General features: G+C 43.9%; 1 protein-coding gene across 1 annotated transcript in view; it reads right to left on the minus strand.

The window, feature by feature from the left end:
* Positions 1-9,574, minus strand: part of nubp1 (nucleotide binding protein 1 (MinD homolog, E. coli)) — a 28,293-nt gene extending 18,719 nt beyond the window's left edge. Inside the window, exons 1-3 of the mRNA XM_056287759.1 lie at positions 9,381-9,574; positions 7,251-7,355; positions 6,294-6,427 (exon numbers count right to left, since the gene is read on the minus strand). Of these exons, the coding sequence (XP_056143734.1) occupies positions 6,294-6,427; positions 7,251-7,355; positions 9,381-9,411 (270 nt within the window). The 5' untranslated portion in view covers positions 9,412-9,574. The remainder of the gene's footprint in view (positions 1-6,293; positions 6,428-7,250; positions 7,356-9,380) is intronic.
* Between the last annotated feature and the right edge of the window lie 3,475 nt (positions 9,575-13,049).

Below are 13,049 nucleotides of genomic sequence, written 5' to 3' on the forward strand. Positions count from 1 at the left end.
TGAAAAATGTCTGTAACCATGGTAACACTGACTTCACATTAAAAAACAAAAACAAAACGCTGTCATTCACTTCACCGGACGATAGAGGTCAGGGTTCAACTAGAAGTACACATGGCATTTTCAACCAACTAGTACCTGGCTGTCTGGCGTAGTTGTGCAAGAGACGACGCAGAATCCTCGAGTCCCTTCATCGGCACTACAGCTCGGGTGCCGGTACCAGACTATTTCAGGCAGCGAGTGTGGTTGCAGAATGTTCTGGTGACTCTCCTTCATAACCAAACTGTGTGTGAACTTAACAGGACTAAGCTATGTGCAACGGTAAAGCCCTTAACCTTGCTGGAATGTGGAGCATCATCCTGGACTTCCTGCAAGGAAGTTCTTGGGGGTCACAGACAGTGGCAGTGTGTGTGTGTGTGTGTGTGTGTGTGTGTGTGTGTGTGTGTGTGTGTGCGCGCATGCGCGCAATGGAAAGATCGGGATTTGGGAACTAGGTCACCGAGTTCCAGTTCTTTCAATAGCAATTTGTCTGCTAAGGAAATGAAGCACTCGAGTGGGTTTCAGAGCAGCGATAAAACAATCGGCTCTACCGGTGGTTGAGAGACACAGACAACGTTGAGAAATACAACCCGAACAACTAAAATCCCGGTTTGATTTCTGTGATTGCTCACCAAGAGACGCCAAAGTCCTACCCGACAGTAACGGCTAAAATGAGACCGGGGCTCTGGGTACTAACACAAGCTGCCCAATGTGAAGGTCACAGTTCAAACCCCAGGCTCCTCCTAACGTTGGCTCCAACTCAACTAGGTGTCCTGACAAACATATGGTGGTCATTTTCCATCCAAAGTGACCTGGAGCCAACAGCCTACTGTAAATCCAATCTAAAAATCACATTGTAGATCATTTGAGCATTTTGGCCCATAGATATGGAAGTCCAACTGAGTTTCACACAAAAAAAACAAGCATATTGCCTCAAAATATTTGACAAACAGCTCCAAACCACATGCTCCAACACATCAAGAATCTACATAAAAAGAGGGATTGGCAGCTTGTCAGGAGATCCATCCAGCCATTATCCAAACCGCTTATCCTGCTCTCAGGGTCGCGGGGATGCTGGAGCCTATCCCAGCAGTCATTGGGCGGCCGGCGGGGAGACACCCTGGACAGGCCGCCACGCCATCACAGGGTCGTCACACACACACACAGTCACACCTAGGAACAATATCGTATGGCCGATCCACCTGACCTACATGTCTTTGGACTGTGGGAGGAAACCAGAAAACCCGGAAGAAACCCACGCAGACACGGGGCGAACGTGCAAACTCCACACAGAGGAAGACCCCCAAGGTTGGACTACCCCGGGGCTCGAACCCAGGAACTTCTTGCTGTGAGGCCACCATGCTAACCACTGTGCCACCTTCAATACTTAAAATGGCGAACGGGTTGGAAAATAAATGAAATGGGTAGTCTCAAGGATGATTGGGTTGATCTACCCTGTAGCAGAAATCCGTTGGCTAACATCCCATGAAGAAATCCACAGGTCCTCAAAGAACCACATCCAAGAATGTAGGGTAGCACTCACCAATTTCAAAAAGGACAGGGACAGTGCCTCATTTCCACCAATTTATTTTGGCCAGCAAAACATGCTAACGTTTCAGCCTACTGCTGCAGGCCTTCATCAGAGCATGCTGGCCTTTCGGCCTGCAGACTTCCAGTAATAGCCCTGGTGTGTATCTGTTTTAACAGCATAGTGCACCTGGCCTTTATTAGAGACAGGCCATTATTTGAGACAGGCGTTTACATTTTAATTATATTAATTTAAAAATCCGGGCATCTGATTAGGATGCCTCCTGCGTGCCTTCCTTTGGAGGTTTTTCAGGCACAGCCAACTGGAAGGAGACCCTGGGGTAGACCCAGAACTCGCTGGAGGGAAAACATGTCCAATCTGGCCTGGGAACGCCTTGGGATCCCCCAGGAGGAGCTGAAGGGCGTTGCTGGGCAGAGGGACGCCTGGAGTGCCCTACTTAGCTTGCTGCCACTGTGACCCCCACCCTGGAGAAGCGGCTGAAGGTGACTAAATGAATGAATGAATAATTTAAAAATTCAGAGACTCGTTTCAGTTTCTGATGGTGAGTGTTTAAAGTGGATGTGGAGGACCTACATCTAACATGGTAACGATCGTCAAGCTAAACTTTTACTTAGCTATTTAAATGTGTGCTAGCTCACATTAACTAGCTACTGTGAACTTATGCTAACAATATAGTCTCCAGTAGCCCACATTAACACCCATTGCTCATTATAGCATATATATGCACGGTGGCGCAGTGGTTAGCGTGGCCGCCTCACAGCAAGAAGGTCCTGGGTTCGAGCCCCAGGGTAGTCCAATCTTGGTGGGTCATCCTGGGTCGTCCTCTGTGTGGAGTTTGCATGTTCTCCACGTGTCTGTGTGGGTTTCCTCCGGGGGCTCCGGTTTCCACCCACAGTCCAAAGACATGTAGGTCAGGTAAATTGTCCCTACGAATGAATGGGTGTGAAAGTGTGTGTGTCGGCCCTGTGATGGCCTGGCGGCCTGTCCAGGGTGTCTCCCCACCTGCCGCCCAATGACTGCTGGGATAGGCTCCAGCATCCCCGCGACCCTGAGAGCAGGATAAGCGGTTAAGAGAATGGATGGATGGATATATATATATATATATGTTGAGCACTTTCCCTACCGTTGAGTGTTTCTTTTAACAGTTATATAGATATATGTACAGAAAATACTCGAGAAAATTCCATGTTTTTGGTCCCCCCTAGATTGTGATGAGATCTGCGCACTTGCACACGTTTAAATGAACACTATACTACTTGTACTAGTTTTGTGTTGGTACTGGTACGAGTGTTAGGAGTTCTAATGAAACTGCGTCATAGGATGTAACTACAATTTACTTTAACAGTGGTTTAAGACTTCTTTGTCAGCCTAGGGTGAGGCTGTATAACGGCTTCGTAACAGTCCATTTTATCTCGCCTAAATGAGGAAGGTTGTGGTCTCTAACCCTTTCCTTGTTTCACATACAAACACTCTCTCTCATGATGAACACAAGAAGGAATGTCGGCAAGTCATGCGCGCTCACAAATACACACACACCCCATCCTCTTTCATTCAGTGCCTTTATCAACAGGAAGAGGCAGTATAACAGTAAACGGGCATCAGGAAGCCGCTACTCTCACTCTTACATTCCCCTGACCAAGACCACCCCACCAGATCTGCCTGTGTTTCTGTTTGTTTGTATGCATATGCAAGTGCACATTTCCTAACACACACCAACCGTCATTAATTATCTCAGAGTCACCAGACATTATTTCTTCACCTACTTCTTTCTCCTCCAGCTAGTGGAGGGCAGAGTGATGAGGTGAAGAGGAGAGGAGCGAAAGACGAAGGCCAGGGACTCGTTTCTACATGGTTATGGTTCAACATGACCATTTTCATCATCCATCACCGCTTCCTTTCTAGGGTTGGGTATCGTTTGGATTTTAACGATTCTGGTTCTGCTTATCAATTCCGGTTCTTAACGACTCTCAATTCCGGTTCTTTGAGGAGCGGGGTCAAAACAGGTCACATGCTTATTTAAAAAAAAAAAAAAACTTATTTCTAAAATCTTTACACAAGTCATATTCATATTCATAATTGATTTCATACAGTTTATGGAACCTATAAATTAATATCCATTCATCCATCCATCCATTATCCAAACCGCTTATCCTGCTCTCAGGGTTGTGGGGATGCTGGAGCCTATCCCAGCAGTATGGCCGACTCACCTGACCTACATGTCTTTGGACTGTGGGAGGAAACCGGAGCACCCGGAGGAAACCCACGCAGACACGGGGAGAACATGCAAACTCCACACAGAGAATGACCTGGGACGACCCCCAAGGTTGGACTACACTGGGGCTTGAACCCAGGACCTTCTAGCTGTGAGGCGACCGCGCTAACTACTGTGCCACCAAAATTAATACCATACAGTTGAATTAAGTTGCTGTTATTCAATGATCTGATTCAATAATGTGTTCCTCGTCTTTTCCCTCACTGTACTGTAACACTGAAACCCACCTAAATGACAACGCAGCAACAGTCCAAAATTTTGTAATTTACAGCTTTGTTGTAGTTCCAACATTTGTAATTTACAGTTTAGGGAGCTGCAGCCCATGTGGGTGTTGACAAGAGAGAAGTAGGAACATCTGTGCAAACGTTCATCTATGAAAAAACACATCACAGTATTTGCACAAATTTGACTCAGCTTTTACCAATTTGATCAGGTGTAGTTAATTTGCTGTCTCGCTGTTACGAACAAGACAAACGTTACTCAATTTCACTTACCCGATTGTGACGAGGTGCTGGCTATTGGCTGAGGGTTGACTGAGGGGGATGAAGTGTGTGAAAATGAGGGAGACCGGCGCAACACGTCAAACACGGTACACTTGCTGATTTGTACACCATGCTGGCAAAGGTGTTTTGTTGTGTTAGCAGTGCATCCTCCCTTGCACGAATTAAGTTTGGCAAAGGTGTTCCACTGTGCTGACTGTCATTTTTGCAAACAAAACTAAGCCATACTTTTGAGTGCTTGTTATGGTCCATGATGGCGCATGGCTCCACCTAGACTCATGTGCTCGCTACTCTTCGGCCACTTGCTGATCTACCCCACAAAACAAAAACAAAATGTATGGCTTTGCGCAGCGTCGTCCAGTCCAGAAAGAGCAGATGGGAAGACATGCATGCATTCAACTCACAAAACTATAAGCGCAGCCGCGCAGATGACTAGCCAGGTCCTGGTACTGAAACTGTAACTAGCATGTGTGAAATTTGTTCAGGAACCAATAACCAGAATCAGAATTAAAATTTCTCAATGATTCCTTTGGAATCGGAATTTTGGAACCGGGTCTAACTTGGAAGCGGTTCTCAATGCCCAACCCTATTCATTTCTAAGCGTTGAAAAAGGATTGCGCCTACTGAAAACCTGGGGTTTGAAGCAATGGTTGAGGCCCAAAAGGGGGTTCCAGGTTTGCGGGTCAAAGTCAAAGGAGCAGGTTTGGCCAGTCTGGGTTCCAGGACAAGAGATTACATTTATTAATTTTGTTATCCTCTTTCAATATTATATTCTTCTCTCACTCCGATGTGTGACTAATGTTTTTTCTTGTCTCTTCTCCCATGTGTGTGAATGGTATGACATGAGTCTCCCGTGTGCATGTGTAGTCTGTCCTCCCGTCAGGTTTCCATGGTGATAAAGGTGGTCGTGTGACCCAGGTCCTAGGCTGTTCTGGTGGCATCTAGGCACTGCTTGGCATCCTTCTCATCATATTCTTCATATATTTTATAACTCCATTATAATTCTGTTATCCTCTTTCAATGTTGTTTTCTATAAATTGTGTTCTCTTCTGTGCAAACAACATTCATTGCACATCTGTCCGTCTTGGGAGAGAGATCCCTCCTCTGTTGCTCTCCCTGAGGTTTCCTCCTATTTTTTCTCCCCGTTAAAGGTTTTTTTTAATTTTTTTTAGGGAGTTGCTCTTTATCTAATGCAAGGGTCTGAGGACAGGGTGCTGTTGCTGTAAAGCCCACTGAGGCAAATTTGTGATATTGGGCTGTACAAATAAAACTGACGACATTTTTCTGACAGGCTATATTTTAAGATCCATCAACACAGGAACATCCCCACACAAAATATATACATAAATACACACAAAACAGACACAGACACAGGATAAGTTAATATTTCAAGCCACTCTCAGTCACGTTACGACTTCTGCACCAGTCTGTCAGTAGCCTAATCCTAAAGGGGAGGGGGGGCAATTTTTTTTTTGGTGTTTTGGAGGCCTTTATATCATTCTGTGGCTTCCCAGTAGTGCTCCATATGTATTCAAATCTGAAAATTCAAATTTTGGTCAAAGTAGGTTTGTAATGCTATTTTCCCAAGCCCTTCTAAAAAATTTTCCCCATGTGACCTGATGTAAGGTTCTGCACTTTCTTTTAACACTTTTGTCACTCTCTATGCTTACACTCAGCCAACTGTGTATGTGTGTATGTGTGTGGTGGTGGTGGTGGTGGTGGGGGGGGGGTGAGGTAGGGGAGGGTCAGGCATCAGCGCTAATCCGCGTCACTGATTTTTGCGAATTTCTGAGGGGGTGTTTCCATTTGAACAATCCAGAATAGAATGCAGATGGCATCACCCTTTAAGACCGGGTCCTGGGATGTTTCCAGGCTTCCAGACACTTTCTGGGGGATATGGACGGCAAAGAGACACACTGTGTTGGGTTTCTCTTACCTCTTTGGTGTCGTCGCTGGCTAAGGTATGGCACAGATGGGCACTGAAGGTGCTCTTCCCCACTCCTCCTTTCCCCGACAGCACCAGGATCTTGTGTTTGACCGTCTCCATTTTCACTGCAATCTCGGCTATGGCTGCAGGCAGAGACAGGGAAATGACGGTCAGCGGAAGCATGTGGATATAATGGTCTTATCAATACAGGTAAACTGTAAAAATGAAAGAAAAATAAAGTTCTTCCTGTTTCACCTCTGGTCTACACCAAGTGCACTTCTGTTGCAACAGAAATGCTTTTATTTCAGTCAAGCCCACTGTCTACACTGGGTCCATGAAATGGAGTGTCTCAACGGGGACCTAAGTGTGTCACTTCCACCTGTTCTCTTTTTTTTTTTTATTCTTCCAAGTCTATTTTTTGCTCATATGCATATAAAAACGCCAATTTGTTTTTTTTTTTACAATAAAATCGGCTTACAAACCATCATTACATCAATGGATTTTATCTTTTTCCCTAAATGATTGTCCCCCAAAACAGAAGAGAAGCAGCAACAGAACAAGATGTTTTCCCATCAATAACAAAAACAGGAAAGAATACTTTACCCTTGAGAATATGATTTTCTATGTTTCATAAAAGCTGTGTTGAGTTTTGTAAATAAAAGTGTACAGACCCACACGGTAGGCCAACTGTAGCCAATACCTTTTCTTCCAGTATTCATCTTGCTATCGTTTTGTTTTTGACTTTAGCCTTTTGGATGTGTTGCCAAAGACGGAGCCAGTTCAAACACAAAGAGAGCAGTTATGTTTCTTTGACTTTCATAGTGGACTTGCTAGTCACAAGACTTAACTGGCATTTCTGATCCTTACTTGTAAATCACATTATGTGCATATGCAATAATATGTATGTCGAGACACAAATGGCACACATCCACATCTCTTTCCACCTGCCAACAGGAACAGGCTTACCAGGGTCGGGGGCCTTGGTAGCTCCTGAAGCACACATGCGCTGGTTGGGACAGCCCTGACATGCTGAAGTCTTCCCCGCCTGCTCGCTGAGTGTCCCGGGACAGTCTGCAATTATTGAAAATAACTCTTCAGTGTTGGGAGTATTCAACGAACAGCTGGAATCAATGGGACATCTTTGTCCCTGGGATTCTTAAAGCTGTTTTTCTGTCTGGGACTAAATTTTATTTGCTCTAGAACACATGGCTCATGAAACGCACTGGTCTTCTCTTGAATAACCAGAGCTGCAATCACAAACATTTTGTTATGTCCTCGGCCACTTTCTAATATGAATAATCAGTCTGGATTGGCTTCAAGCATCAATCCACATTTCTTAGTCTGGTTTTATGCCTTCAGGAGCCCCTGAGATACAATCTGACACACTTAATCGAAAATATTAACTTTAATGATAGCTACCCTCGTATCTATGACAATAATGAGAAACCCCAACCGCGCGCATACTTTGCTCCAAAATTGGCGGTGGTTCCACTTCTTCTGCCGACGCTGACAACTAATGGCATACATCTTCAGTTTAAGTATTAATTAATTCTGACACACTGGAAAAAGTACCATTCAAACATTACACACAGCTCACCCGCGTAAGCTGGTGAATGCGATGTAATACGCTGATTCTTATGAGACAGAAGAATTACAGAACCGCTTTATTTTTTCAAAGGGAACTTCATATGTGTGGTATCATGTGTCATTTTGAAGCAGGTAACAAAATATGCTGGTACACTACACCAGTGGTTCTCAACCTTTTTGGGGTCCTGGACCCCCCTTGCGTATTTTTGATCTATCCTGAGGACCCCTCCACCTGATCTTGGGGGAGGGGGGTTGCAATTTGATAGAAACAGTAGAAACTGCATTTTAAATTGCATTATAACATTTATTCACTCTTTGGGGCAAAAATAAGAGGTTTCAGTTGTAGCTTAGATATAGTTAACAAAACAGAATTCTTATGCAGTAATTTTCAGATATATGTAACAAAACAGAATATGTATTCAGTAACTTTCAGATATATGTAACAAAACAGAATATGTATTCAGTAACTTTCAGATATATGTAACAACAGAATTTTTATGCAGTAACTTTTAACAATGCAAACGGGAGCGAGATCTCTTATTAAAATACAATAAATGACACTTGTGAAACAGATGTAATTAGAGAAAAAAGTCCGGTTACCCTTTATAGTTTAGGTAGATAAAAGTCTCAGTCACATTTGAGTAAAATAATCCTATTTATTTCTATAAATGTCATAGAATCTTTTTTTTAAAGATGTTATTTTCACGGACCCCTTGCAATTACACCACGGACCACTAGGGGTCCGCGGACCCCCGGTTGAGAAACACTGCACTACACCAACATATACTAACAAATTACAATAACACTATTAGAGTTTCATAATAAAATGTTATATTAACACACGGTAACGCTACTGTGGCGAATTCTACTAGAGCATTCCTGCTCCAAGTTCATTTGCTTATTACTCACGATGCAACTGAAGCGTCGATGTTTGGGTTATGTTGTGGGATATAAAAACGGGCATATCTGTTACAGATGGCGGGGATGGGGTGGAAGGTAATGGGGACGTTATGAGAGAAGTTGTATTAGACAACATGCTGTTCCCCACCATGAGGGTAAAGAGTAGGCAGAAATAGATAAGGTCGCTTCTGTGGCCAAGAAAAGCATGAAGCTGAGACCAATACGAACTTGTGTCTATTATGACTAGCTGGGCTTGCGGTCATTAGAAGCTTGCTCGTTAACTCTGAAAGGTTTGACGAGAAGTCCATTATTTGGCCACGTCACAATACTACCAGCGTTATACGATTACACCAATTTACTGACCCTATATAAAAATATAAAAGTACATTAAGAAGCAGTTACGGTTTGGGTTGTTTGCCGAGTTTTAGCAACCTCACGTCAGGTGATGTAACGTTACGACATACAGACCAACGCACACAAAGCCGCGTCCAGCCACCACAAAGTAAACGGAACGACAACAGTACTTCACAGAGCTCCGTGGCCACATGTCATTGATTTTAAAAAAAATTAATAACACAAAATTTCAGCGTTAAATTGTTAAAAACTCACGCTCCGGCGCGTTATCTGGAACATCCGCCATGATTGACTCCGGTTTCCGGCGGTCCGCCCTCCAAATCCTTCCCCGTCGGAGGTTCCGCGGCTGCGCACAAGAGCGTAACGTGTGGAAAATAATCTGCGCAGTCGCCGTGAAAACCGAACCCAATTAAATCACAAATCATGACACGGATAACTGATTTCTTTTTTTTTTTCATTTCATGACGACGACATACAGCGATTGTAAAAATTGGGCAAAACGTAAGCTACAAAATAGGAAACATACGAAGACCTAAAGACGAGCTATCCGTTTGAATCTTTACGACAATAACGTAAAGATGAACCACCCATTCACATCCACGTCTAGGATGCAGGTTACTATTATCTCACTGAGCATGCGCCTATCCATGTTTGTTTGTTTATTTAATACATGAAAAATGTACACAGCAAGTTTGGGAATAAATTCAAAATGAAGGAGGGAAATAAATCAACAATCGTGGAAATGATGGTACAGTACAATTGCGTGAGCATAATATAAATGGATATCAGAATAATGACAAATAAGACCGACTAAGTAATAGTTTACAAACAAATCAAAAAGCACAAAAAAGGAAAACAAACAGGGAAATTTCCCTTACAAAAAAGTAGCTTTTTCAAGTGTGTTATTAGTATACTTATTTTAAAGTAAATATCAGTGAGTATACTTTCAGTTTACTTTTTAAGTACTTATCAGAGATATGCTAAACAAAATTATACTTAAGTATACTTACACATGTACTACTAGTACAAATACTTGAACTTCACTTGAGCTTGAACTTTACTTGAAGTTTACTTAATAACATGAATATATAAATATATATACTGCTGGAATAGGCTCCAGCATCCCCACGACCCTGAGAGCAGGATGAGCGGTTAAGATAATGGATGGATGGATCGATGTATGGATGTATATATATATATATAATATATAACTTTTTTAAATAAACACTCAATGGTAGGGATAGTGCTCAACAAATAAGGAGCAAAATAATCAAGTTAGTCAAGTACATTTTACAGACAGTACAAACCTGTTGGCATGAAACAGCTTGTTCTGTCCCATAGAAAATGTACTTGACTAACTGGATTATATATATATATATATATATATATATATACATAAATACACACACACACACACACACACACACACACACACACACACACACACAGGAACACTTCTCTGCTCTCTTTCTCTATAATTCCTTCATCGCCCGCCTTCCTCTCCCTCACCCCATTTCCTACCTTATTTCCTCCCTGGGGGCTCATCACTATGAAACGAGAGAGGAATGTGTGTGTGTGTGTGTGTGTTTGTGTGTGCGTCATGTACACTTTAATTGATGGATGTCATTGTGAAGGCGTGTATACTCGTATTTGTAAACATTGTGCTGCATTTTCAACATTGTGCCAAAATGTTTGCACAGCTGTTGGTGGTTTTTGTGTGCACGTGTTTGTATGTGTGTGTTTTTCGAGTTTTTTTTTTCAAAGATTGTGTGAACTAGATATATTGTCTTTTGCATGTGCACAAGTACCCCTGTGTGTGTGTGTAGTCCCCTCCCCCCAGTGTTTGTCCTGTAGAGTGTGTAACATGATATGTCCTTTGTCACGGCCCATCCTTCACAAACTGAAGAACCGTCAGGTTCAAACAGCCCAGCAGCTTTTGTGCTGCTTTGTAGACACTTCTGTGTGACGTCATTAACTGGGAAAGCCCACTGTTTGTTTTTTTTTTGGTTTTTTTTTTTTTTTTTAGTATTTGGGTAAAGTTACCTCTCTACATTCCTGCTGTGGCTCTCCGATGTGTCAGGACAACAGGAACTTGGTCCTGGATCTGTCCTGTATTTAAGGATGGACATAGTACAGGAAGTGGGGTTGAGAGAAAGCCAAAGCTGCTCTTCACTCTAGACAAAGTAGGGGAGAGCGGGGTGATTTGAGCCTGTGGGGAAGTTGAGCCACCCCTTGTTTCATATTTTGAAAACGGTTTATTTCAGATCCAAAGTGATTATTCCCAAGGATGCACCACATCCTATTTTAGTTGGAGACATTACTGCGATGCTCTCACTTTAGAGACACCTCGAGTAAATACTGGCTCAACTCACCCCGCTCCCCCCTACTGATGTATTGGGAAAACATACTTCCTAAATTTTCCACAACAATGAATTCCGAAAAAACCTCTCCTGCTATAAAACTCCCATTGCTGCCTAGTATGGGGAGTAAGTGGTACCACATAGCGGCTAGAAAGGCCACGTTAGCATGCTGCCGGAGCAAATTATTACCAATAACTTCATTTATCTAGAATTGTTCCATTAATTTATCTTTCTTTTCAGCCGATCTTTCGCCATCTCATTTTCCCCCCTATTTTTCCCCTCCATCGATTTGCTTTCAATGTTACTGACAAGACTTCCGCTGAATGAAAATCCTTCTTTTTTTACCCCCTTTATCGGAGCAGTTGCTGCTCCACCCCCCCTCTGCCGACCCGGGGACGGCTGCAGACCACCACATGCCTCCTCCCATACATGTGGAGTCGCCAGCCGCTTCTTTTCACCTGACAGTGAGGAGTTTCGCAAGGGGGACGTAGCGCGTGGGAGGATCACGCTATTCCCCCCCAGTTCCCCCTCCCCCCCTGAACATGCTGACCAGAGGAGGCGCTAGTGCAGCGACCAGGACACACACCCACATCCGGCCTCCCACCCGCAGACACGGCCAACTGTGTCTGCAGGGACACCAGACCAAGCCGGAGGTAACACGGGGATTCGAACCAGCGATCCCCGTGTTGGTAGGCAACGGAATAGACGTCTACGTTACCTTTTGTATTTAACTTACTTCTTGTTTTGCTTTGGTGACAAACGCTTTTGAATGTCATGTCAATAACATTGTTTTTGAATGGACAGAGAGAGAGAGAGAGAGCGATAAAGAGGGGGAGAGACAGACAGAAATGGGGGAGGGAGGAAAGGATGAGAGAAAGAGAGACAGACAGAGCTGCTGTTGGGTGGGTAACTCTTCCCTTGGGCCCGCTTTAAGGTCGGTGCACAGGGGGCGGGGGGGGGGTGAAGAAGGAAAACCCCCCTCCGTCTCCAGCTGCAGACCGTGAAGCGTCTGTCGTTTCCGTCCTCTGTCCTCTCCGCTGTCCCAGCCCGCCCCTTGAAGGAAAAAGGCCTCGTTAGCTCTTTGACAAGACAGAGAAAAGTCAGTTAACGTTTGAAGATGGCTGCACAAAGACAGACTCGGATCACGTGGTCATGACTTCACAACAGACGTCTGACCTTCACTGGTTGCACGATAATTCTCGACTGTCCTAAGTAGGACTGATTCGCCACGTATTCTGGTTCAATTAAGACTCCTTTCAAACCAACACATGGACTGCATGACACCGGTGTAACAGGTTATTTTGTTGCCCGGTGCGGGATTCGATACGGGCTATGTTGCGCCACAAGGCAACATCACTAACCGCTCGGCTAAAGGGTCAGACCCGTTGGCTAGGGGCTAACGTGTGCTATTAGTAGTTTACACTAGCGTCACTATTTAGTACACCAAAACAGTCCGTGGGTGTTTTTAGTATGTCTGAAACCACGGTGTGCATCAAATAGACTGCGAAAAACACTCGTTCTGCATCCGGAAAAACACGGATTACTTTGCACAGTGCTGAGCAAA

This window comes from Lampris incognitus, chromosome 10, assembly GCF_029633865.1.
Source record: "Lampris incognitus isolate fLamInc1 chromosome 10, fLamInc1.hap2, whole genome shotgun sequence".
NCBI classification, from domain to species: domain Eukaryota; kingdom Metazoa; phylum Chordata; class Actinopteri; order Lampriformes; family Lampridae; genus Lampris; species Lampris incognitus.